Genomic DNA, 23,215 nt, shown 5'->3' with positions numbered 1-23,215 from the left:
ACATGTAGACCATTGTGCAACATTAACATGTTAATGTTAACATTGCTGCCGCTCAAAGACATTCAGAAATAAAAGGGGGCCGTTCTCAACTTTTATTTTTCTAAAGCTTGCTTGAGCTTGAACTTTGTTAAGCTCAGAGTCCTTTGGGCAGATCTGAGCTTAAATCTGTGGTTAAAAAATGAATGAGACCTGGCTCGAGGCTGGCTTCGGTCAATCCAGGAACAAGTTTGGGCTTGGGCCTAACCCAGCCCATTGATGATATATATTGCCAATTTAAAATTAGCTGAGATAAAAAAAATTGGCGTCGCCCGGACTCGAACCGGAGACCTTCAGTGTGTTAGACTGACGTGATAACCAACTACACCACGACACCGGAGTGCTAGTTTGTTGGAAGCATATCTAGATAAAAGATCTATAACAACCGCACCACGCCCAAAAACATAGAGAAGATGGGAAAGAATGAATATTTTAATTTAGAAAAGGGAGAAAAATTTGTGGCTATTTTATGCAACTTCGTTGAAATGTTCATACATGTGCCAGTAATAATCTATGCAAATAAATTTTGGCCCTGTACAAAATAGAGTATTAATCAATGCAACTTCTCCAACATCAATTCTTGAACTTTAATAGAGACCATTATTCATGCGATCAAATTATCCAATTCAATCAACATGTACCTATATCTCATAAATGCCCATATCTTTTCTCCACTCGATCGGATGCTAAATTTGTGCACGAATCCAGTTGTTTTTTCCTCTCCACCTGAATATTGTCTGCTTTATTTTTGCCTCAACTCTATGCACAACTTATCTACCTATCCCTTTGTCTTTATTAGCTGATCTCAACCATGGTATACTTATGGCTAAATCTCCAATTGAATGAGCACCAACTAGGGCTATCAAATGACCCAGCCTGGTGATTGTAATACTATGGTATTATGGATCAATCATGCATCTCGCTCAATTCATCCTTATCTTAGCATGACATTGCACCTTGTAGACTCCCTCATGAATTTCATTGCTCCTATATTTACAAAATCAACCAGCAAATTTATTGGCTACTTTTAAGAAGGTAATTTGCCACCTCATTAGCCTCCCTAAGAAGGTAACTGCTTTGATGTTCCCAATAGCTGGGTGTAATAAGCTAGTTTCCCCATTAATCCAAGCAACAGCTGTAGCATAATCACCATCCATAACAATTCTTTCATTGGAAATACTGATTTCAATCCGCTATGATCTGTGCATATTTCTGTATTGGCCTTTGCAATTGGCATATCTCACTGATGCTAAATGGCCCATGCAGGGCATTCAGAAGGAGCTACCTCTCGGGCCTCAACGCCAAATAAAATTCGATCCTGGGCCGTATCCAGCCCTTCAAAATTCCCACCCAAACGGTCCCGGACCATGTGGGCTCCATTTGAGTGCTTGCTGGCTGGATTCCACAGTTTGCAGCCCAGAGATCGCGCATTTTAGGATGAAGCGCTTGCCCGAAGAAGCCTGCAGAGTAACCACCGCGGTGGTGGTCCGTACAGAATGGGCTTCGGATTCCAATCAAGTGACTCATGTTCGAGTTTCGATGGACGTATACTCCATGAGAGAGTATTTTATCTAAATAATTTTAAAAAAAAATTATTTATAAAAATAATTTAATTTTTAATTTATTTATTAAAATGATGTAAACCATTTTGAATGGTGTTTTATGATGGTCACGTCACCACTCTTTTCCACATGGATCATGAAAAAAAATAAAATAAAATCACCACAAAAAATGACATTTTTTAAAATGCCATTTCAAATGATGTTTTTGAAAACATCATTTAAATGACGAGTTTAATTATAAATTTTTTTAAAAAAAATAGAAATAATAATTTTAAATTTTTAAAAAATAAAAATTATAATTTTGATTCAAATAAAAATCAATCATTCTAAATTAGTATCCCCATTTCAAATTATCTTTTTAAAAAAATATCTGAAAAATGTAAAAAAATAAAAAATACCATAAAAAAATTAAAAAAATAAAAATTATAATTTTAAACAAAAAAATATAAATTTTAATTTTAATTCAAATAAAAATCATCATTTCAAATTACAATCCACTTTTCAAATTAATTCTTTTAAAAAATACAATAAAAGAAAAAAAAATGAGAAAAAAATAAAAATTATAATTTTGAATGAATTTTAAAAAATAAAAGTTTTAATTTTAATTCAAATAAAAAATATCATTTCAAATTATTTTTTCCATTTAAAATTATTTTTTTAAAAAGAATATCTCAAAAAAATCATAAAAAATAAAAAATAAAAAATATCATAAAAAAATAAAAAATAAAAAAAATAAAAATTATAATTTTAAATTAAAAAAATAAAAATTTTAATTTTAATTCAAATAAAAATCATCATTTCAAATTACAATCCCCTTTTCAAATTAATTTTCTTAATAAAATACCATAAAAAGAAGAAAAAAAATGAGAAAAAAATAAAAATTATAATTTTGAATGAATTTTAAAAAATAAAAAATTTTAATTTTAATTTAAATAAAAAACATCACTTCAAATTATTTTTTTCATTTAAAATTAAGTTTTTTTAAATAAATATCTCAAAAAAAATCTTAAAAAATTAAAAAAAATAAAAGATGCCATAAAAAAAGAAAAAATGAAAAAGAAATGAAAAAAATAAAAATTATAATTTTAAATTTAAAAAAATAAAAATTTTAATTTTAATTCAAATAAAAACATCATTTCAAATTACTTTCCCCATTTCAAATTACTTTTTTAAAAAAATATGTCAAAAAAAATCTTAAAAAATTAAAAAAATAAAAAGTACAATAAAAAAATAAAAATAAAAAAACAAAAAAATAAAAAATTATAATTTTAAATTTAAAATAAATAAATTTTTTAATTTTAATTAAAATAAAAAATATCATTTCAAATTACTTTCTTCATTTCAAATTAATTTTTTAAAAAATATTCCAAACAAAGAAAAAAATATCTAAAAAAATAATAAAAATAAAAAAAATAAAAAATAGGAAAAAATTAAAATCAAAATTAAAATTTTAAATTATAAAGAAAATTAAAATTTTAATTTAAATTTTAAAAAAATAAAAAAAGACATAAAAAATGACATAAAAAAGTAAAAAATGGGAAAAAAATAAAAATTATAAATTAAAATTTAAAAAAATAAAAAATTTTAAAAAATAAAAATTATAATTTTGATTCAAATAAAAATCATCATTTCAAATTAGTATCCCAATTTTAAATTATCTTTTTAAAAAAATATCTGAAAAAAATGGTGTAAAAAAATAAAAAATATCATAAAAAAGAATTGAAAAAAATAAAAATTATCATTCTAAATTTTTAAAAAATAAAAATTTTAATTTTAATTCAAATAAAAATCATCATTTTAAATTACAATCTCTTTTTCAAATTAATTTTTTTAAAAAAATACCATAAAAGAAGAAAAAAATGAGAGAAAAATAAAAATTTGTATTTTGAATGAATTTTAAAAAATAAAAATTTTAATTCAAATCAAAAACATCATTTCAAATTATCTTTTCCATTTAAAATTATTTTTTTTAAAAAAATATCTCAAAAAAACCTTAAAAAATTAAAAAAATAAAAAATACCATAAAAATAGAAAAAATGAAAAAGAAATGAAAAAAATAAAAATTATAATTTTAAATTAAAAAATAAAAAATTTTAATTTTAATTAAAATAAAAAACATCATTTGAAATTACTTTCTCCATTTTAAATTAATTTTTTTAAAAAAATATGTCAGAAAAAATATATCTTAAAAATTAAAAAAATAAAAAGTGCCATAAAAAAATAAAAAAATAAAAATTATAATTTTAAATTAAAAATAAATAAAATTTTTAATTTTAATTAAATTAAAAAATATCATTTCAAATTACTTTCTACATTTCAAATTAATTTTTTTAAAAAATATTTCGAACAAAGGAAAAAAATAGCTAAAAAAAATTATAAAAATAAAAAAATGATAAAATAAGAAAAAAATTGAAATTAAAATTTTAAATTATAAAAAAATTTAAATTTAAATTTAAATTTAAAAAAATAAAAAATTAAAAAAAATAAAAATATCATAAAAAATAAAAAATAAAAATTATAATAAAAATATCAAAAAAAAATGAAGTTTTTGAAAATGTCAAAAGAAAATGACGTTTTTGAAAATGCTATCCCTTTTGACATTGTTGTAGCTTAAGGCCCCCCCCAAAGAAAAGAAAACCTTCTTCTTCTCCCTCTTCCCCGGCGTATCCCTCTTCTTCATGTCTTCCTTCTCCTCTCCGACGGCATGACGGCGAGCTCCCGACGGTGGTGATCTCCCTCTTCTCTCTTTCCTCTTCCTTTCTCTCTCTCCCTCTTCTCTCCTTCTTCCTCTCTCTCTCTTCCTCTTTTTCCTTGGCCCGCCAACGACAGACGGCCGACGGTGGGCCCGCACGCCCCCCATGTGGTTGGTCCGTCGGTGGGCCGCCGACGGCCGCCCCGCCCCTCCCCTTCCCTTGGCCGGCCGTCCGCTCTCTTTCCTCTTCCTCTCTCTCTCCCTCTTCCTTCCCTCTTCCTCTCTCTCTCTCTCACTCTTTTCCTTGGCCCGCTGGCGACAGTCGGCCAGCGGTGGTCTCGTGCGCCCCCCCATGTGGTTGGTTCGTTGGTGGGCCACCGACAGCCGCCCCACCCCGCTCCTTCCCTTGGTCGGCCATCCTCTCTCTTTCCTCTTCCTCTCTCTCTCCCTCTTCCTTCTCTCTTCCTCTATTTCCTTGGCCCGTCGGCGACAGCCGGCCGGCAGTGGTCCCGCGTGCCCCCCCATGTGGTTGGTCCGCCGGTGGGCCGACGGCAGCCTTCCCGCCCCTCCCCTTCCCTTGACAGGCCGCGTCTTCCTTCTCCTCTTCCTCTCTCTCTCCCTCTTCCTTCCCTCTTCCTCTCTCTCTCTCCCTCTTTTTCCTTGGCCCGCCGGCGATCCCATGCGCCCCCCCATTTCGTTGGTCCCGCCCGCCCCTTCCCTTCCCTTGGCCGGCCGCCCCGCCTCATCCCCACCCGCGGCGGCCCCTCCCCGACGGCGGGCCCCGATGGTGGCCCCACGATGGCGGCCCCGCAGCAGGCCCCGATGACGGGCCGCGACGGGCCCCGATGGCGGCCCCGCGGTGGGTCCGTGCAGCCCTGCGGTGTCCTTCTATTTTCGATCTTTTTATTTTTTATTTTTATCTCATTATTTTTTATTTTTTATTTTTATCTCATTAGATTCAGATTTGTTTTAAAATTCGATTCGATCCTAATTTAAAAATTTTAAAATATATTATATTTCATGAAAATGTAGACCTGTCAGTTGACCAATGTAGGATATTCTACGATATCCGTATAAAATATATATTTGATTATATATTTTTGTATGGGTACCATAAAATATATACATTGATCAATTGATTATCCAGTTTGGACAGTTTGGGAATTGCATTTAATTTTATAGGTAATTACATTATTCGAACGATATGCAGAGGGTTTGAGAAAAATTTCGGACATTATTTTTCTTTAGTTCTCCTCACACATTTTCAATCGTGTGGGGAGAACTAAGAAAAAATGCTACCAAAATTTCTTTCGATCTTTGTTACATATCGTTTGATTAATGTAATTAACCTATAGAATTAATGTAATTTTTGAATGGGATAGGATCTATTTGTACCTATTTGTTGATGATATGATGCATTTATCATGTAAATCTTTTGAAATGATAAAATAATTAGTAATACTAAATTTTTTGATTTTGATTTTGTCATAGATTTCTCTGAGAAAATGGTCAGTACTCGAGTTCGTGTACTATTGTATTATGATGGCATGATACAGAATGACGAAACTGGTATGCAGTACAGTCATCCTGCAAATCAGATGATTAAAGTATCTTCATCATTATCACGTCAAGAATTATTGGACCATTTATACAGTAGTATTCCTGTAGATAAAAAAAATATGAAATAAAAATCTTCTAATCTATCGGTACAGTTAATGCAGAGTAAGTATATCTTAGTTTCAATTGATGATGATGAAGATGTCGAAGAAATGCTGATCTTTTCTTTGAAATATTTAGAATGTCAATTTTTAGAATTATATATTGAAAAGAAAGATGTACCGAGCTTTGGATACTATAGTCAGCTTTTAACTCAAGCGGACAATATTGTTGGGCGTTCCTCACCTTTCGTAACTCTGCAAACCGATAGTGTTGAGGCCATATTTGCAGAACAATATTCTACTACTGTCGGCCCTAGTTGTCAAATTATTCAAAATTCTGTGGTGACTTTTTCTGTGTTTTCTGCTATGGTGACTTCTCCATTGCTAAAAGTAGTGGTAAGTCTGGGAGACGACACTCATATAGGGAATGATGATTGGGTAGTTGGTGGAATAAATTCTGATAATCTAGGCTTTGAGTTAGATGAAAGCGGAGATGAAGACTATTGGATAGATGAGGACAGTAGCAGTAATGATGATGATAGTGAAGATGAGAATGATGATGAAGATATTCAGGCTAATATTAATGTGGGAGAATCTTAACCTCGTTTGTACGAACCCCCATAATTTTTTAACGATATAAATTTAGATGATGGTGGTTGTGTTAGTCCTGATCGAAGATTGAACTCTGACTATCAGTTTTGAGACTCCTCGATGACTGAATTTTTTAAAGATATAATGTTTGAGAGTAAAGATTATGTGAGGAGAGCTGTTAATCTTTATCACATTATGAAGCATCGGACATACAATGTAGTTCAGTCGCATTTGAAATTATGATCCATACGATGCGCATCATCAGATAATATTCAAAATTATAAATGAAGGCTTCGTGCTGCATTATTGAAAAAATATGAATATTTTCAAATCATAAAATATGAGGATCCTCACACTTGTATGTTTATGAGATTGAGTCGAGACCACAAACATATCAGTGGAAGGATAATTGACACACTAGTCCGACATATTATTGAGAAAGATTCTAATGTTAAAGTTGAACTATTGTGGCAACCGTTAATGATCAATTTCAATATACAGTGTATATAGGAAAGCATGGTGTGGAAAGCAGAAAGTATTAGTTGATATTTATGGAGAATGGGAGCCGTCTTACGCTAAATTACCTTATTAAATGGCTGCACTTCAATATGCAAATCCCGGTACAGTTATTTCATAGATTTTTTTTTTCAAACTACGAATTGCAATGTCCGAGTTTTAAATTATATTTTCTGGGCTTTCAAACCATCCATCCAGGATTTTACGCACTGCTGTCCTGGAATCAGTATTGATGGCACGCACTTGTATAGAAAGTTTAAAGGTAAGATGTTAATTGCAACAGAAATTGATGTAGAGAATGGGATATTTTTATTAGCATATGCAATTATGGATGAGGAGACGACTGTAAGTTGGAGTTGGTTTCTTTTTCAGCTCAAAACACATATCGTCAAAGATAGAAATGGAATATGCTTAATTTCTGACAGGCATCCAGGTATATTAAATACCATCGCAGATGAGTCTATAGATGGAGTCCACCACGTGCCTATCACCGATACTGCTTAAGACATATCTGCAGTAATTTCAACATTCATTTTAAAAATATACAGTTGAAAAGAGCAGTATGGCAAGCAGGAAGCACTCATCAAGTTTGCAAATTCAACTTTATCATGGATAGGATCAGAACAGTGAATGAAGAGGCTTGGAGCTGGTTGTCTGAGTTAGAAAAGGAGAAATGAACGTTGGCACATGATGATGGCCTGCACTATGATGTCTTAACTATAAATTTGTCGGAGGTTTTTAACAGTGTTTTACGAGGAGCTAGAAATGTGCCAATTACAGCTTGTGTTGCAATAACATTTTATCGTCTTGTGAAATACTTTAATACGAGGCATGTCCAAGCCTTGAGATATGTAGAGGAGAATCTAAATAATCTTTTTACTCCTCATGTTGCAATTAAGATTGCTGAAGATCAAGTTAAAGCTAATCAGCACCGAGTAATAGCATTCAACCTTCAAAGAGGCATATATGAAGTGCTTACGAGGAGAGTAAGCACATGGTTACAAAATGGAGAAAATTCTCAAACTGTTACTTTAGCTGAAAAAAAATATTCTTGTGAAAAGTGAAGTATGTACAAATATTCATGTTCACATGTTTTAGTTGTATGTCAAGAAATTGCTATATATTTTAGTAGGTTTGTGGATGATGCATATATAATTACAGCATATATGAATGTTTGGAGTGACGACTTTAATTTATTACCACATGAAAATTATTGGATGCATACACGTATGTTCAAATGTATTCCTGATCATCATCGTTTGAGATCCAAGCAGAAAGGTAGACCAAAGTCAATAAAACTACGAAATGAGATGGATGATAGGCAAATAAGAAGTAAGAATCGCTGTGGTATTTGTAAAGAACAGGGTTATGACCGCTGCTGCTGTCCTAGGATACTTCAACACACTTCAACTTCAAGCATTGAAAGAAATTAAAGGCTCCGAAGATGTATTTTTGTCATTGTTTTATGTATTTCTGTGAGATTATATTTGAATATACATTTTTAATATCCAGAGATGAACTGAATTGTGTGTTTAAGTTGTATTGTATGATAATATTGTGTTTAAAATATATTTCTCATAAAATGAATGGCTATCATATTTTTTATTTTTTAATACACTTGTGATAATATCATTATTTTAGATTTATTAGCGTATTATGGCTTACGATCCGCGGCATCCCGGTCCTCGAAATAGCAGTATTCTTACATTGCAGGAGCACCATCGATCACAAACTATTTTAGATGGCAGTGTAAGCATTCCAATCCTACTCTTACTATTTAAATTTTTTTTTGAAAAGTTATATACGTTATCTAATTATTATATCTTATTGCAGGAGCCCAGACGCCTTCGTCTACGACGATCTGATGGTGACTTTTGGAGGACAGAGGACATCCCACATAGAGTGCTGGATTATTTACGATATCTTGGATTCTATGGAGTATATCGGATTGGTTGTATACAGATAGACGTTGGTTTATTACTGCTTTGCTTGAGAGATGGCAACCAGAGATGCACACGTTTCATCTTCCATTTGGTGAGACGACCATCACTTTACAGGATGTCAGCATCCTTACTGGACTATCAGTTGATGGTAATCCAGTTATCGGAGTTGATCCCACACTTACCATTCCGGAGTGGCAGGCTTTGTGCTTGCGATTGCTAGGGTTTGAGCCTGATGCTTTATTTTTATATCATTCACAACTCAGGATTGAGTGTTTGGATGATCGTTATCGATATTTTCATATTGAGGATGATGCACCAGAGGAGATGGTGCAGTAGTATGTTAGGGGTCAGGTGCTGCGGTTCTTAGGTGGTGCCCTGTTATCCGATACTTCATCGAATAAGATGAAGTTGATGTTTTTGCCATTATTAGAGGATTTAGACTTCGCTCGTAAACTCAATTGGGGCAGTACAGTACTAGCTTGCCTGTACAGAGCTATGTGTCGGAGTTCTTATGCTGATCAGAATGAGATTGATGGTTATCTTGTATTATTACAGGTATGTGAATTAAAAATTTTTATTTTTAATATTTAATTATAGTTCATCTTGGGTATATCATGTATTGTTTTTTTGAAATTTGCAGATTTGGATATGGGAGTGTATGCTGACTATCAGTCCAGTACGACGACAATTGCTCGAGATGCCGTCGGAGCAGCAGGATCCTGATGTTCCATTCAGACTAGACGGACCATTGAGATATAGGTATAAAAATATTATTTTTTTTACTTGAAACTTACTATTTTAAATCCGATAAAATTTATTTAACATGAGTAGATTGTGAAACAGATGGAACATTGCATTCAACGTTCATCACGTATTGACGAGAGTGGTACAGATTTATAGATGCTAGTTGGATACTTTAGTTGATATATATAGATGGATAAAATTATTTTTTTTATAAATATTATTTTATAGTATTCATAATCTATTAAAATTTTAGTTTACTATTTTTTTTATTTTAACTCTATCAGTTTTTGTGGGAGCCATATACAGATGAGATATTAGCTATATTGCCGCAGATGTGTACAGTTGGACATGACATATGGACTACTAGGGTGCCACTTATTTAGTTTGATGTGGTAGAGTGATATCTTTTCGATCATGTCCTGCGGCAGTTTGGTCAGATTCAGGGCATTCCAGAACAGTTTGATACCAACCAGGGACTTCATCGTATTGATCGACGAGGGAGAGCTCGTATTGACTGGCATATCAGACATGCAGAGTCCATCGATATTTGGGATGTACGTCGAGATCACATTGTTCATGGTGATTCTATTTTGAGAGGCCGTTCATATACCGAAGACTACATGGCTTGATTTTTTAGCATTACAGTGCGAGTCATTGGACAGCCTCGATATGCAGTTTCTGGATACGAGAGCGAGAGTTCTGCTGTGCGTCTTTTGGTAAGACTATGAAAATTAATTTATGTTGTTTGTGTTATATTTTTATTTTATATTTTACAGTATATTGACTATTTTATTTTTATTATGTAGACTGATTCTATGTCGAATCTTGTGTTGGATGCTCGTCGTACTTTATCTACGACTGATGAGGATGAATAGATTCAGATGTGCGTTTTGGTATGGAGCAGCCGATGTGTCAGATATGAGATATACGCCGTCACCATATATTCCACATATGCCATCACTACATATTCTGCAGATGTCATCACTAGATGCTGCACAGATGCCACTGCCTTTTGATCCACAGATGATATCACCAGATACCAGTTGGCCACATGAGTATACACTTTCTTTTCAAGTCCATCCGTGTATCCAGATGAGAGGGTTGAGGGGGTCGCTCAGTCCGTAGATAATCCGACTGCATCAGTTATTCCTGAGCAGCATGACCAGCAGATCTCCACTGATATAGGGCTGGAGCCATCACAGCAGGAGCAGCCGTTGAGGACCTTCCTGAGAAGGTCCAAGCGATCATGGGCATCACGACGTCCTTGTGGGACTTAGTATTTTTTAGATTTATACTTAGTATTTTTGAAACTTTTATTGTACTATTTATTGTACACTTGATATTTTTATTCTATTTTATATTATTAATTATTAATTTTATTTTATATTATTTAATTTTAAATGATCGAATATTATGCTTTGTGGATATGGATACACATACTCTCATGTGTCTCAGAACATTAGGAGAGAAAAAATTATGCTAAAAGGGCTATAAAAATTATAACATAAATAATAATAAAATATCAGATAATTTAATTATATTTCTTAAAATATCTAAAAATAAGTTAAATCAGATAAGTTGGTGGGGAACCATCAAAGTTCAAGTTGATTTTTTGATATATGAGATGAATCGGATCATACTGATACATCTCGATCTAGTACGGACACGAACAGTTACGTACGGTGCGGTATGGGTCAATATAGGATAGTAACATTCTGATATAATTTTAAATTCAAAATTATAATTTTTATTTTTTATTTTTTTTATTTTTTTATTTTTATGATATTTTTTATTTTTTTAATTTTTTAAGATATTTTTTTGGGATATTTTTTAAAAAAAATAATTTTAAAAGAGGATTGTAATTTGAAATGATAATTTTTATTTGAATTAAAATTATTTTTTTTTAATTTAAAATTTTTATTTTTATTTTTTTCTCATTTTTCCCATTTATTTATTTTATTTTTTATTTTTTTTATTTTTTTAAGATTTTTTGGGATATTTTTTTAACAAAATTAATTTTAAAAGGGGATTGTAATTTGAAATGATGATTTTTATTTGAATTAAAATTAAAATTTTTATTTTCTTAAAATTTAAAATTATAATTTTTATTTTTTTCAATTCAATTCTTTTCCTTTTTTTCTTTTTTTATGATATTTTTTATTTTTTTACACCAATTTTTTTCTTTTTTTAAAATACTTTTTTAAAAAAAATAATTTGAAATGGAGATGGTAATTTGAAATGACATTTTTTATTTGAATTAAAGTTAAAAATTTTATTTATTTTAAAATTTTAATTTATAATTTTTATTTTTTTTCCCATTTCTTTCCCTTTTTTCACTTTTTTATGGCATTTTTTTATTTATTTTTTATTTTTTTGAATTCAGATTAATTTTTTTTATAATTTAAAATTATAATTATAATTATTTCTTATTTTTATCATTTTTTATTTTTATGGTATTTTTTTAGATATTTTTTTTCTTTGTTTGGAATATTTTTTTAAAAAATTAATTTGAAATGGAGAAAGTAATTTGAAATGATGTTTTTTATTTGAATTAAAATTAAAAATTTTATTTTTTTAAATTCAAAATTATAATTTTATTTTTTTTATTTTTTTTTTCTTATGGTATTTTTTATTTTTTTAATTTTTTAACATATATTTTTCTAAAAAAATTAATTTGAAATGGGGAATTTGAAATGATGTTTTTTATTTAATTAAAATCAAATTTTTTTTAATTTAAAATTAAAATTCTTATTTTTTTCTCATTTCTTTCTCATTTCTTTCTTTTTTTATAGTATTTTTTGTTTTTTATTTAATTTTTTAAAAAAATTTTGGTATATTTTTTTTTAAAAATTAATTTTAAATAGAAAAAATAATTTGAAATAATATTTTTTATTTGAATTAAAATTAATTTTTTTTTTTAAATTTAAAATTATAATTTTTATTTTTTTCTTATTTTTTTCTTTTATGATATTTTTTTTAAAAAAAATAATTTGAAATGGGGATACTAATTTGAAATGATGATTTTTATTTAGATCAAAATTATAATTTTTATTTTTTAAAAAAATTAAAATTAAAATTAAAATTTTTTATTTTTTTTGAGAATTAATAACTAAATTTGTTACTTAAAATAGTATTTTTGAAAATGTCATTTGAAATGGTGATTTTAATTTATTTTTTTTATCGTTCACGTAAAAAATGGATGAAAAAAGATGGTGACGTGGTCATCATAAAACATCATTTTGAATGATGTTTTATATGACTTGTATCATTTTGATAAATAATTTAAAAATTAAATTATTTTTATAAATAATTTTTTAAAAAAAATTATTTAGATAAAGCACATCTCTATCGGTTGAGGTCTTTATGGTCATGTCCAAAAGAGATTTCTGTACTTGTCGCCCTCCTTTTTTTTTTTTTTTTTTTTTTTTAATAAAAAAAGCAGCAGCAGCTTGCAGAGCACGATTGGACCGGCTCTCAAAAGTACGCTAAAGTACGCGACATCTGGCACCTTCCGTCAAACGCGCCGGCAAGTTACCCTGAAACAAAAAGCACCAAAATATGATTAAAAAAATTGTTAGTTAGAGAAGAAAACGATGCTTTCTTTGCCACGTGGTACGTTACTCATGGGCCGCACGTGATATGCTAGCACGCGTGGTTCGTTGCCGGTCCAAAAAAGCCCCGATGGACGAGGTCTAGGGCAAGACTCGACCAGCAATAAATGGTTCAACTATTTATTTATTTTATTTTTTTGGAGAAATAATCGGTAGCAATCACAAGTTTAATAAGGTGGATGGAGTGCACTTATCACGCACATGACTCCCTTTCTGTGAGACTAAGTGATAATCACCAATCATGTTGGCCTGCTACAATTGAAAGCTAAGTCTTGCATAATTATTGTACATTTAAAGCAAAGAAGATAAAATAAAAAAGATTTGATGCCGCAACAGTTTTTTGTTTTTTTGATAGCCACTGATGCTGCAAGAGTTGAGTAAGCTATGAAATATCTAATAATGCCAAGCTCTGATAATATGTCAAACGGCATGATTCTATGTAGAAGGTTCGTCTAGCATCCAGGACCATACAATAAACATGAAAATTTTTGCAAGAAGAAAATAATGTATTAAAACTAAATTTAGAGAAGAATAAAAATATATTAATTAAATTAACATAATTCACGACCTCTGGCCAACTCCAAGTCTCTCCTGAATGAGGTGGTCAACACTTCACACCTGTGGTGGAACAAGACATCTCCACAACTCCTATAAAGGCACACAACATGGTAAGGAGATGTCCAATACTGCAAGAACGAGGCACACATCTCTAATAAAAAAAAAGAACGCCATATGTACCAAAAAAACACCACACACCAGACGTCTTACTAATGGAACACTATTCACTCTCAATTAATAGACTAATGTTCACTCTCTCCTAAAGAACAGGTACTCTTCATTGCTAGTAAAACAATTTTTTGTTTCCCATAGTTTCACTTGACTCGGATACATGTACAGATCCTATACTTGACAATGATCCAAAACTGTTACTTTAGAACTTCTATTCTAGCTAGGATGGTATTAGGATTAATTAGAGTAGCATGGAATAATGGCTAGGAATATAACCTGAGCACGGGAAAAATACCACATATCCATGATATTCGCAGGGAAGGGAAAGCTCCAGCAAACTGGTTGGTGAACGAAAAAAGAGCTTACCATGGCATAGAGAGATTCTTTTCTGTTCGTGAACTGGAGGAACTCCTTTTGCTATATTAATTATGACTCAAACAATGTTGATTGCCGTTATATTCATGGACCACATGCCATTGAATTATAGAGCTTGAAGTTATAGTCTTTTTCCACTAGACTGGATCAATCCAGAGCAAGTTGAAAACGACTTTGTAAAGCAACCAGACAAGAAGCCAGGCCAATAAACTTGAGCTTAAGATACTTGGTACATCACACTTAAGTTTTTAAAGACCATGACTTTCTAGCCAACCATAAAAGTTGTCATTGTTATATACTTAAGAAATGCTCCCGGGAAGGTCTATGACAACACAAGTGCTCTTGCCTGATGAACTTTTATATTTAGTGGGTGGGTTAGGTAATCAAGCATCCGATTTGATCATGGGATGTCCTTTTAATTGTCAAATTAGTTTATTTTTTGAGTAAAATTAGTGTTTTATATGGGACATATTGATTCAATTAAGAGGAAAATTGAATGGATGACTATAGTTAAATCCAACTTACCATTCCAAAATTTATGCTATCATCAGCTTTGTTATTATAATATTGAGGATTATTATGCAATAATTGGCTGTAAGAAGAAACAATTTTTTCCTTATCACTAATTGATTTTTGAAAGAAGCTATCATTCTGTCTGCTAGCTCAAAAAATAATGATTGTATTCCGCGATTTTGGGGAAGATAACATACTACATGTGCTTCTCCTGGCACCTTCAGCAGTAGAATGGCGACCTGCTAGGGTTATCCCTTCTTCAATAAAAGAAATGAAACTAAAATTAATTAATCATTTTGGCATTTTGGTTTTGAAAGTTTTTCTGAGGCCCTGCTGCGTAGGAGGAAGAATGAGATGAACCTTCTTCCATTTATTCTTGTTCTTCCCATTTATGCTCCTTTTTTTTGTTTTATTATTGGGTCTTGGAATTGAAGTAATATGAATGGATGGTGGTGGCGAAGTCCATCACTCCCCTCCCCGGCCCGGGAAACGCTGACGCCCATCCGACCATTGACTCGGCGGCGCCCCTCCCCTCACCCCCCCGTTCCATCCGGCCCGGACCCAACCCCCCTTCTCTTACACCCACTTGTCACCAACGACTGCAACCCAGCTCCACTGTCATTCCTCATCCACATCCAACCAACACCTCAACTAAAAACCAGGAGAGAAACAGAATCGGAGAGAAGAGAGAGAGAACCATAACACCACTTATAGAGGTACAAAAGAGCTTAGTCTTCCACCATACAAACTTACTAACTAACAGCAACACCACCAACACCAACTTCTCTACAAAACCACCCACCCCACTCCTCCCTCATTCCCTCTTCCTTTCTCTCTCTCGCCATCCCTATTTCTTCTATTCTACGATGGCTATGGTAATGGACCAACAGCAACAGCAACAGCAACAGCCACAGCAGCAGCCACAGGTGGTCTACAAGCACTACTGCCGGGTCTGCAAGAAGGGGTTCGGCTGCGGCCGTGCCCTCGGTGGCCACATGCGAGCCCACGGCATAAACGACGACACCCTCGGCAGCCATGCCGACCCCGATGACGACCCCCCTTCCAGCGAATGGGATGACAAGCTCAATCCCCCCGGTGGCCACAAGCGCATGTACGCCCTCCGCACCAACCCCAACCGCCTCAAGAGCTGCCGCGTCTGCGAGAACTGCGGCAAGGAGTTCCTCTCCTGGAAGTCCTTCCTCGAGCACGGCAAATGCAGCGCCGGGGAGGACGCCGGCGACGACTCCCTCGCCTCCTCCCCTCGATCCGATGCCGACGCCGACGACCCCGTCCCAGGGTGCGCCGGCTGGTCCAAAGGGAAGCGGTCGCGCCGGGCCAAGGCGGTCGTGCCTCTCTGCCCGTCCAGCGAGGAGGAGGACCTTGCCAATTGCCTCGTGATGCTGTCGGCCGCCCGAGTCGACCCGATGGTCATCGTCGAGCCAGAGGAGTCGTGCGCCTCCGCCAGCAAGGAAGAAGACCGGCGGCAGCACCCGATCACGATCACCGCCACCACCACCGACCGGTCCAAAGCCCCCGCGCCGCCGTCCCCGGCCGTGCCGAGAGGAATGTTCGAGTGCAAGGCTTGCAAGAAGGTCTTCACCTCTCACCAGGCCCTCGGCGGCCACCGGGCCAGCCACAAGAAGGTCAAGGGCTGCTTCGCAGCCAAGCTCGATGACCTCGACGAGGTCCCGCCCGACGACGAGGTAATTAATCACGATAACAACAACACCAGCAGCGAGATGGCGATGGCGATCGTGCCGTTCGACAACCCGCCGCTGGCCGTCACGCCGCTGAAGAAGAAGTCGAAGGTGCACGAATGCTCGATATGCCACCGGGTGTTCACGTCGGGGCAGGCGCTTGGTGGGCACAAGAGGTGCCATTGGATCACGTCCAATGCACCGGACGCTGGTGCGGTTGCGAAGCTCCATCCGTTGCCGCCCGAACATGCCACGGTGGGTCTCCACCCCCGGTTGACGCTGAGGCCGATGTTCGAGAGCTCGGACACGCTCGACCTTAACCTCCCGGCCCCAGTGGATCAGGAGGACCTGGCTGCTGTCCGCAAGGAGGTCGTGAGCCCGTTGCTGCTCGATATGCCGGCGGCGCTATATCTAAAGCCATGGATTGGTCAGAGCAACACCAACATGGACAAGAACAAAGCCAGTTCTAGCAGTAACAACAACATCAACAACAACAACGTGAACAGCAGCAGGGATCACAATGATGAGGCAATTACTAATGGGAGTGTGGATGAGGAGGCGGACAGCAAGGTCAAGCTAGCGAAGCTGAGTGACCTCAAGGACATCAACATGGGAAGGGAGAGCTCCCCTTGGTTGCAGGTGGGGATTGGGTCATCTACCAATGAGGACAGTGAACCATGAGGAAAAGGAGGGAAATCTAATTCCATTCTGAGGAACTGTATGTTGTACAAGGTGACTGTAATTACAAGCCCAACTCATTGGAATTTTTTGATTTTTTGGGTTTTTTCCCCTCTGTTTAAATATCATGTAATTATTTTTTTTTTAAACAATTTTCTTTTGTGATTAAGGGTGGCCAATCTCTTAAGGCCAGATGATCAACTGATCGGGCAACAGTTTTAAATAAAGAATAATTCTTTTTACCCAATTGGGGGAGTGAAGCAGAGACTACCACTGTTGCTACTTTGCTCTGCTTGACTGTGCTTACTCGTTATAATTAAAAAAAAAAAAAAAAAGAGTTTGCTTGCTTTGTCTTTGCTATTGCTTCATGCACACTATTCTCGTTCAGACACTGCCTTTTGGTAGAGGCAGGGGCCATTGTGTTGCTGGATCTCACACCAAAGACAAAGCACACCTAATGGAAGGAAAAGGGACTTTGGACTTGCCCCCACTGTATCCCAGGCGTACTCTGGTGAGAATAAATCCAGAGCTGGCATGGGGCCTATGGGCAGTTAGGGAGTCCCCAACAGAGGAATCCTTATTAATTAAATTGCACTCCCTTTTAAATGAAGTTTCTTAGTTCCAATTACAGCAAGCATACCCCTCCAAAATCTATGGGGACCCAGTCCCTCCATCCTCACCTCATTGCGGAACCTATGACTCTGTTGTTCTACCTTCCATTTGGAGGGGACCTGTGACCAGACTCTGATTCTCCAGCATTGCAGAGGGCTGATGCATTAGTTATTTCACCAACTAAACCTGAAACTTTCCCTCGGCATGATCACGGGAACGTTACTTTGGATCTTAAAAAATATTGAAAAATAAAAAATTGAGCCTTCCATTTGGGAAAACACATTCTTCGGACCTGCTCCTGGTCCTGGCGCTTTCAAGTTTGAGCTAACTAAAAAGAGTGTATCACTAACCAACGGTATTGTTAATTTCAGCAATTATATTTAATTTTTTGATGTCAAGTCAGTAACGTCTCAGTATATAAGTGTGCACACACAATATTGCAATCAATTAATTAATAGCATTGCTTCTTTTTTTTTTTTTTTTTTGGTAGAACAGCATTGCTTCTTAGATACTCCTAACTTTCTATCATTTCTACTAGTCTACATTCTGAAGCCTGCTATTGTTGGGCGGTGTCCATGACGTTGAAGCTTGGTGGAGGATAAGATATCAGGCTTACACCGGCAAAATGTGATAAACGTATAATCAATTAATTAGTTGACATGTGTGTTCTGACTTGAGGACTTCATGTTTTATTTTATTTTATTTTATTTTTTTTGAGTACAACGGTACAGCACTAGCCGCTTTCAAGCTTCAACCACGAAATTGCCTCTTGGTTTTAGACCATTGTCCTGATAATTTTTCACACCATGTAGGTGGCCAGCGTATGGATGATGGCAAGCATGATATTGATTGCAGATTAAATCTGGCTAGAATAGGTTCAGATTGTATCTTTCACATAAAAAATTAATTTATTTTTTTTTATAGGATCATATCACGGCCACTTCAAGATCTATACAGTCAGATTAAAAAAAAAAAAAAAATCAAAGTGCTTGGAGATCTATGTAAGATGCGATCAAATGATTGATATCGTAAAAGAAAATTGATCATTCTTTCGTGTGAAAGATATAATTTAAATTTAATTAAAAAAATATGGACAAAGATAGCATAAATAAAAAATATTGATATCATGATGATAGGGATGATCAATAGAATTGTAGGTGGAAGAAGGGGAGGAAGCGTAGAGGGCTCAATTGCCGCTCCACCACACCAAGATAAAATTTTGTGGAAAAGGACTCGGGTGGCTGGCCTGCAATCATGCAAGGAAAGAAGATGGACAGCCACTCAGTAAGAGCGGTTGGGCAACGCACGTGGGATCCGCTCCTTTCTCGTTGGACCCTTCTGGCTATCTATTCTTTCTCTCCCCTCTTCTTCTCTTCTCCATCTTTTTTAGGAAAAAAAAAAAGTTCTTTTAAATACCAAAGGATGTATGACACGTGGTCGCGTATATATGCAAGTGGCATGACCTGAACAACTTGTTATCATGCATCTTTTTCAGTGCCTTTGTCCATTTATAAGCTTGGAGTAGGTTTCTGCTCAAAGAAAGAGCTAAACTTAATCATCCAAGAACAATTTGGGCTGATGTTGTAGCGTTTCATATGATTTATTGGAGCACTCGGTATGCGGAGTCCTCTTTGGTTAGTTTGAAAGAGGTGAAAGCTCCATGGGCTACTTAAATGTTATTTGTTTTTGGCATGCTATGATGGAAAATGGTTAAAATATTTCGTTACCACAGCGAACCAGATGATGGGGTGTGTCATTGATGACGTTTGCTTTATATATTGTGCTACCTCAGGTTCCAATAACCTAAAATGATTTGCTTCAACCTTGAAATGAGAGTGTCATATATCGTGTCTTGGACCAGTTTATCAAGTACTTGTGATAAATCTATCTATTTATTGACATCAGTTAACAGCTCTGGACTCCCAATGATGCTACCAAAAAGGGAAGATTGCCTGTGCCTCATATCTTTGCTACAGGGCTCATTCAATTCATGCGCGTAGTGCGCCGCCTTTTTTTCTTTTGGTAAGAATAGTGCGCCGCCTTTCACGACCTAGAAGCCCTCTTAAGGATCTGGCCACTAAGCGTGGCCTTATGTCGCTGGTTACGAGGATGATGTTGCATTTCTCGGCACAACCAATCAAAGAAATTGCTCCTTGAACTATCAACAGCTGTAAAGGCTTTGTAATGCTATTCCAGTTTGGTAAGTTGAGACATTTCTTTTTTTCTGAATGATATCATATTGATTTGTTGGGTGTTATTATACCAAACAATAAGTAAATTATTTACAGATTATCATATTTACTTTGAGAAATGTATTGTAACAGCACGCGACAGTCATCCAAAAAACTTTAGCTGGAAAATGTTATTTATGCTATCTGACATTGTATGAATAACTCAAAATTTATCTAACATATATTGATATAGAGCTAAACACACATCTATACGGATTTTCACATATATTTTCTATATTCTCATGATATTAAGATTTGTTGGAACATCCATGTAGCGTATGCAGCATGTTGCCTAACTTTTTTGTCTGATCCGTTCATTTTTTATGAAGTACTTCATTTATCTTCTTGACCTAGAAGTCTTGTAGTCAACTTCGTCATGATGACCCATCGAAAATATGTGGATCACTTGAGAGTTTGACATTCCGCACCAATAAAATATAAGGTTGCAAATCAAACATATTCCAGACTTGTAAATTAAGATAATGCAATTGTAATGGAGTCAACTTCGCAACTATGCCTTCTTTTTTTTTTTTTTTTGGTAGAATCACAATTCACAACTATGCTTTAGAGGCTCCAATTATTCTTCAAAAAGTTCTCCTATGCGCAGTTCTATAGAAGTAGCCAACGCCCACCAATCCTCAGCGGCCTGATGTCACTTTCACGTCCAATTTATATATGGGTGTTGACTTTTAGTGCCACATTGACATTCGAATGAAAGTTCCTAGAAAAAAGCATTAAGATTGCGATACGATCCTCTCAGCCTGATCAAATGAAGAGATCTTTGTGTTGCAAGTAGCAACTCTGCTTACAGTATCCCCGGTAGTGGCCACCATCTTGCCATATAGTTGCCATTGGATGGTTTTTTTTCCCCCTTGCACTCTCATGATCTTATATGATCCCATAAACAAACTCATAATCACCCAACCAATTGTATTATAAGAAATAATTGACCACCCCAACTTCTGGATCGCCGGTCTTTACACCTATCTTTTTTTTAATATAAATATATATATATATTTTCCCCTTCTGCCTTATATCTCAAAATTTGGAGCACACCTATTACAATTCATAAATTCATGAAGGATGACAACGGATCAGATGTGAATTAGATCGGTTCGTATCCATATCTATTTCGTAAGTAAAAATTTCATATTCATATCCATCCTATATCCGTCTCGTATCGAATCGGATCAGATGAAGCAGAGATGCAGATCAGATCGAATCGGATAGATAAGAAGGGTTGATTGGATCGGATTGGATCAAATATATATAAATAATATAAAATTATTATAATTTTAAAAAAATATATATATATTAAGATTATATCGGATTGAATTCAGATCGAAGTATATTATTATCCATGTCGAATCCATTTCAAATATTTTTTATAGAATCCATATTTGTTTCAAGTTTGAATCAGATCGGATAAAATCTGTCACATTTGAATCAAATCGGATCAGATATCCAGTGGATTCATTAAAATTATCACTAGAAGTCATCACTGCTTAATCATCAAAAATGGATCCAACACTACTCTTATCTCCGGAAGATACATACAACAGCCTGCTAGAAGGCCTCTTCTTCTGCACTAACCCCGAACCAAGCGCGGGGCCTAGATGAAGGTGCATGAGCGCGTGAGAGGGAATGGGTAATAGTGCCTGTGCTCTTCCGGTGTTGGGAACTTGCAAAAGTAGTAGTTTTGCCATTTGCGGGGAAAAACAAAAGGGAGGTTGGAATGAACATGGAGCAAATAGGGGACGGATGATTCCTGTTGCCTCCGAGGTCCAGGACAACGACGGGCATCGCCGAGATCCGTCTACATCTTGTGTGACAGAGAACGTTCTCCCACCCCCTGTCTCTCTATTTCTCGCTCCTCTCGCTCCCTATGGAGCTCAAGAGGTCAACTTTGAGGGCAGACAAACTTGGCACGGAGAATATAGTAATGACAGCAATAAATAGGCATGCCATGTACGGAGATAGAGTAGGTTTCATGTAATGGAGTATTAGATGCTATCACGAGCAGCAATGTGTAGATGCATGAGCCAGACTTCTTCAATTTTCACCGAAGAATAAAAACTTACTTCATTGAGTCCCTCTTGCAGAGACTCACGATTTGAAGTCCAAGGAACCCTCAGAGAGGAGAAACTATTGCATGCACCAGGTCCAAGTGAATCAGGCCAAATCCTGAAGCATATGCACAATGGATAGCACATAATTGAAAATCAGTGAAATATAAGAGGTAGTGTGGCATGTTATCCACCACTGGATTTGTGCGGTCCAATTGCACCTTGTGCATGCAATACGGAGACCTCTGAGAGGTTCATAAAGTATCAACGGCACTCTTTCTTAATAGCTCTCTTCCAATAAAGACCTTAAGGGGGTTTAGTATTAGGTGATCTATTCAAGATCAAGAGAGATGTGGATAGAGATAATAAGATCATTGCATTTGGTTGCACTATGATAATTTTATGTGGTAATGATTTCAAATCATCCCCATCGAATCACCTCCCAATTCAATGATCACTATAAGAAATCTGATTTTTAGAGATGAAATTTTAGTGATAAAAATATTTTTATCGCAAATAATATATTTTTGCGATGAAAAAAATTTCGTTGCCAAAAATTAAGTATTTCGTTGCCCAAAATTTCGTTGCAAAAAATTTCATAAAAAGTTAAATCTTTTGCGATGAAATTGTAATTTTCATTGCTAGAAGTAATTTTTTAACGATGAATTTTTTTTTATCGCTAGAGTTTTTATTTTTTTTACGATGAAATAAATTTTTCGTCATCAGAAATAAAATTATTTGCGATGAAAAAAAATTTCATCACTAAAAATTAAATTATTTGTGACGAAATTATTTTTGTTGCAAAAAATATAATTTTTGCAATAAAATTTTTTATATTTGATGATGAAAATATTTTGTCTCTAAATATTATTTTGTTGAAAAAAAAAGTTGAATCTTTTACAATAAAATTTTAATTTTCGTTGCTAGAAGTATATTGTTTTGCAATGAAATAAATTTTTCA

General features: G+C 34.8%; 1 protein-coding gene and 1 non-coding gene across 2 annotated transcripts; one reads left to right on the top strand and one right to left on the bottom strand.

Annotated features, from left to right (window-relative positions):
- Positions 1–299: 299 nt before the first annotated feature.
- Positions 300–373, bottom strand: TRNAV-AAC (transfer RNA valine (anticodon AAC)). The gene has a single exon. It is a non-coding gene; the product is annotated as a tRNA-Val (tRNA).
- Positions 374–15,292: 14,919 nt separating this feature from the next.
- LOC105054341 (uncharacterized) lies at positions 15,293–17,592 on the top strand. The gene has a single exon (XM_010935836.4). The coding sequence runs from the start codon at positions 15,417–15,419 to the stop codon at positions 17,346–17,348; it is 1,932 nt and encodes a 643-aa protein (XP_010934138.2). The 5' UTR covers positions 15,293–15,416; the 3' UTR covers positions 17,349–17,592.
- The last annotated feature ends 5,623 nt before the right edge of the window (positions 17,593–23,215 follow it).

This window comes from Elaeis guineensis, chromosome 11, assembly GCF_000442705.2.
Source record: "Elaeis guineensis isolate ETL-2024a chromosome 11, EG11, whole genome shotgun sequence".
Classification (NCBI taxonomy): Eukaryota; Viridiplantae; Streptophyta; class Magnoliopsida; order Arecales; family Arecaceae; genus Elaeis; species Elaeis guineensis.
This window is presented reverse-complemented; position numbering and strand designations above follow the sequence as displayed.

Excerpts from the sequence above, each read along its gene's own strand:
- LOC105054341 (XM_010935836.4), top strand. The coding sequence starts at position 15,417 with ATGGTGGTGGCGAAGTCCATCACTCCCCTCCCCGGCCCGGGAAACGCT.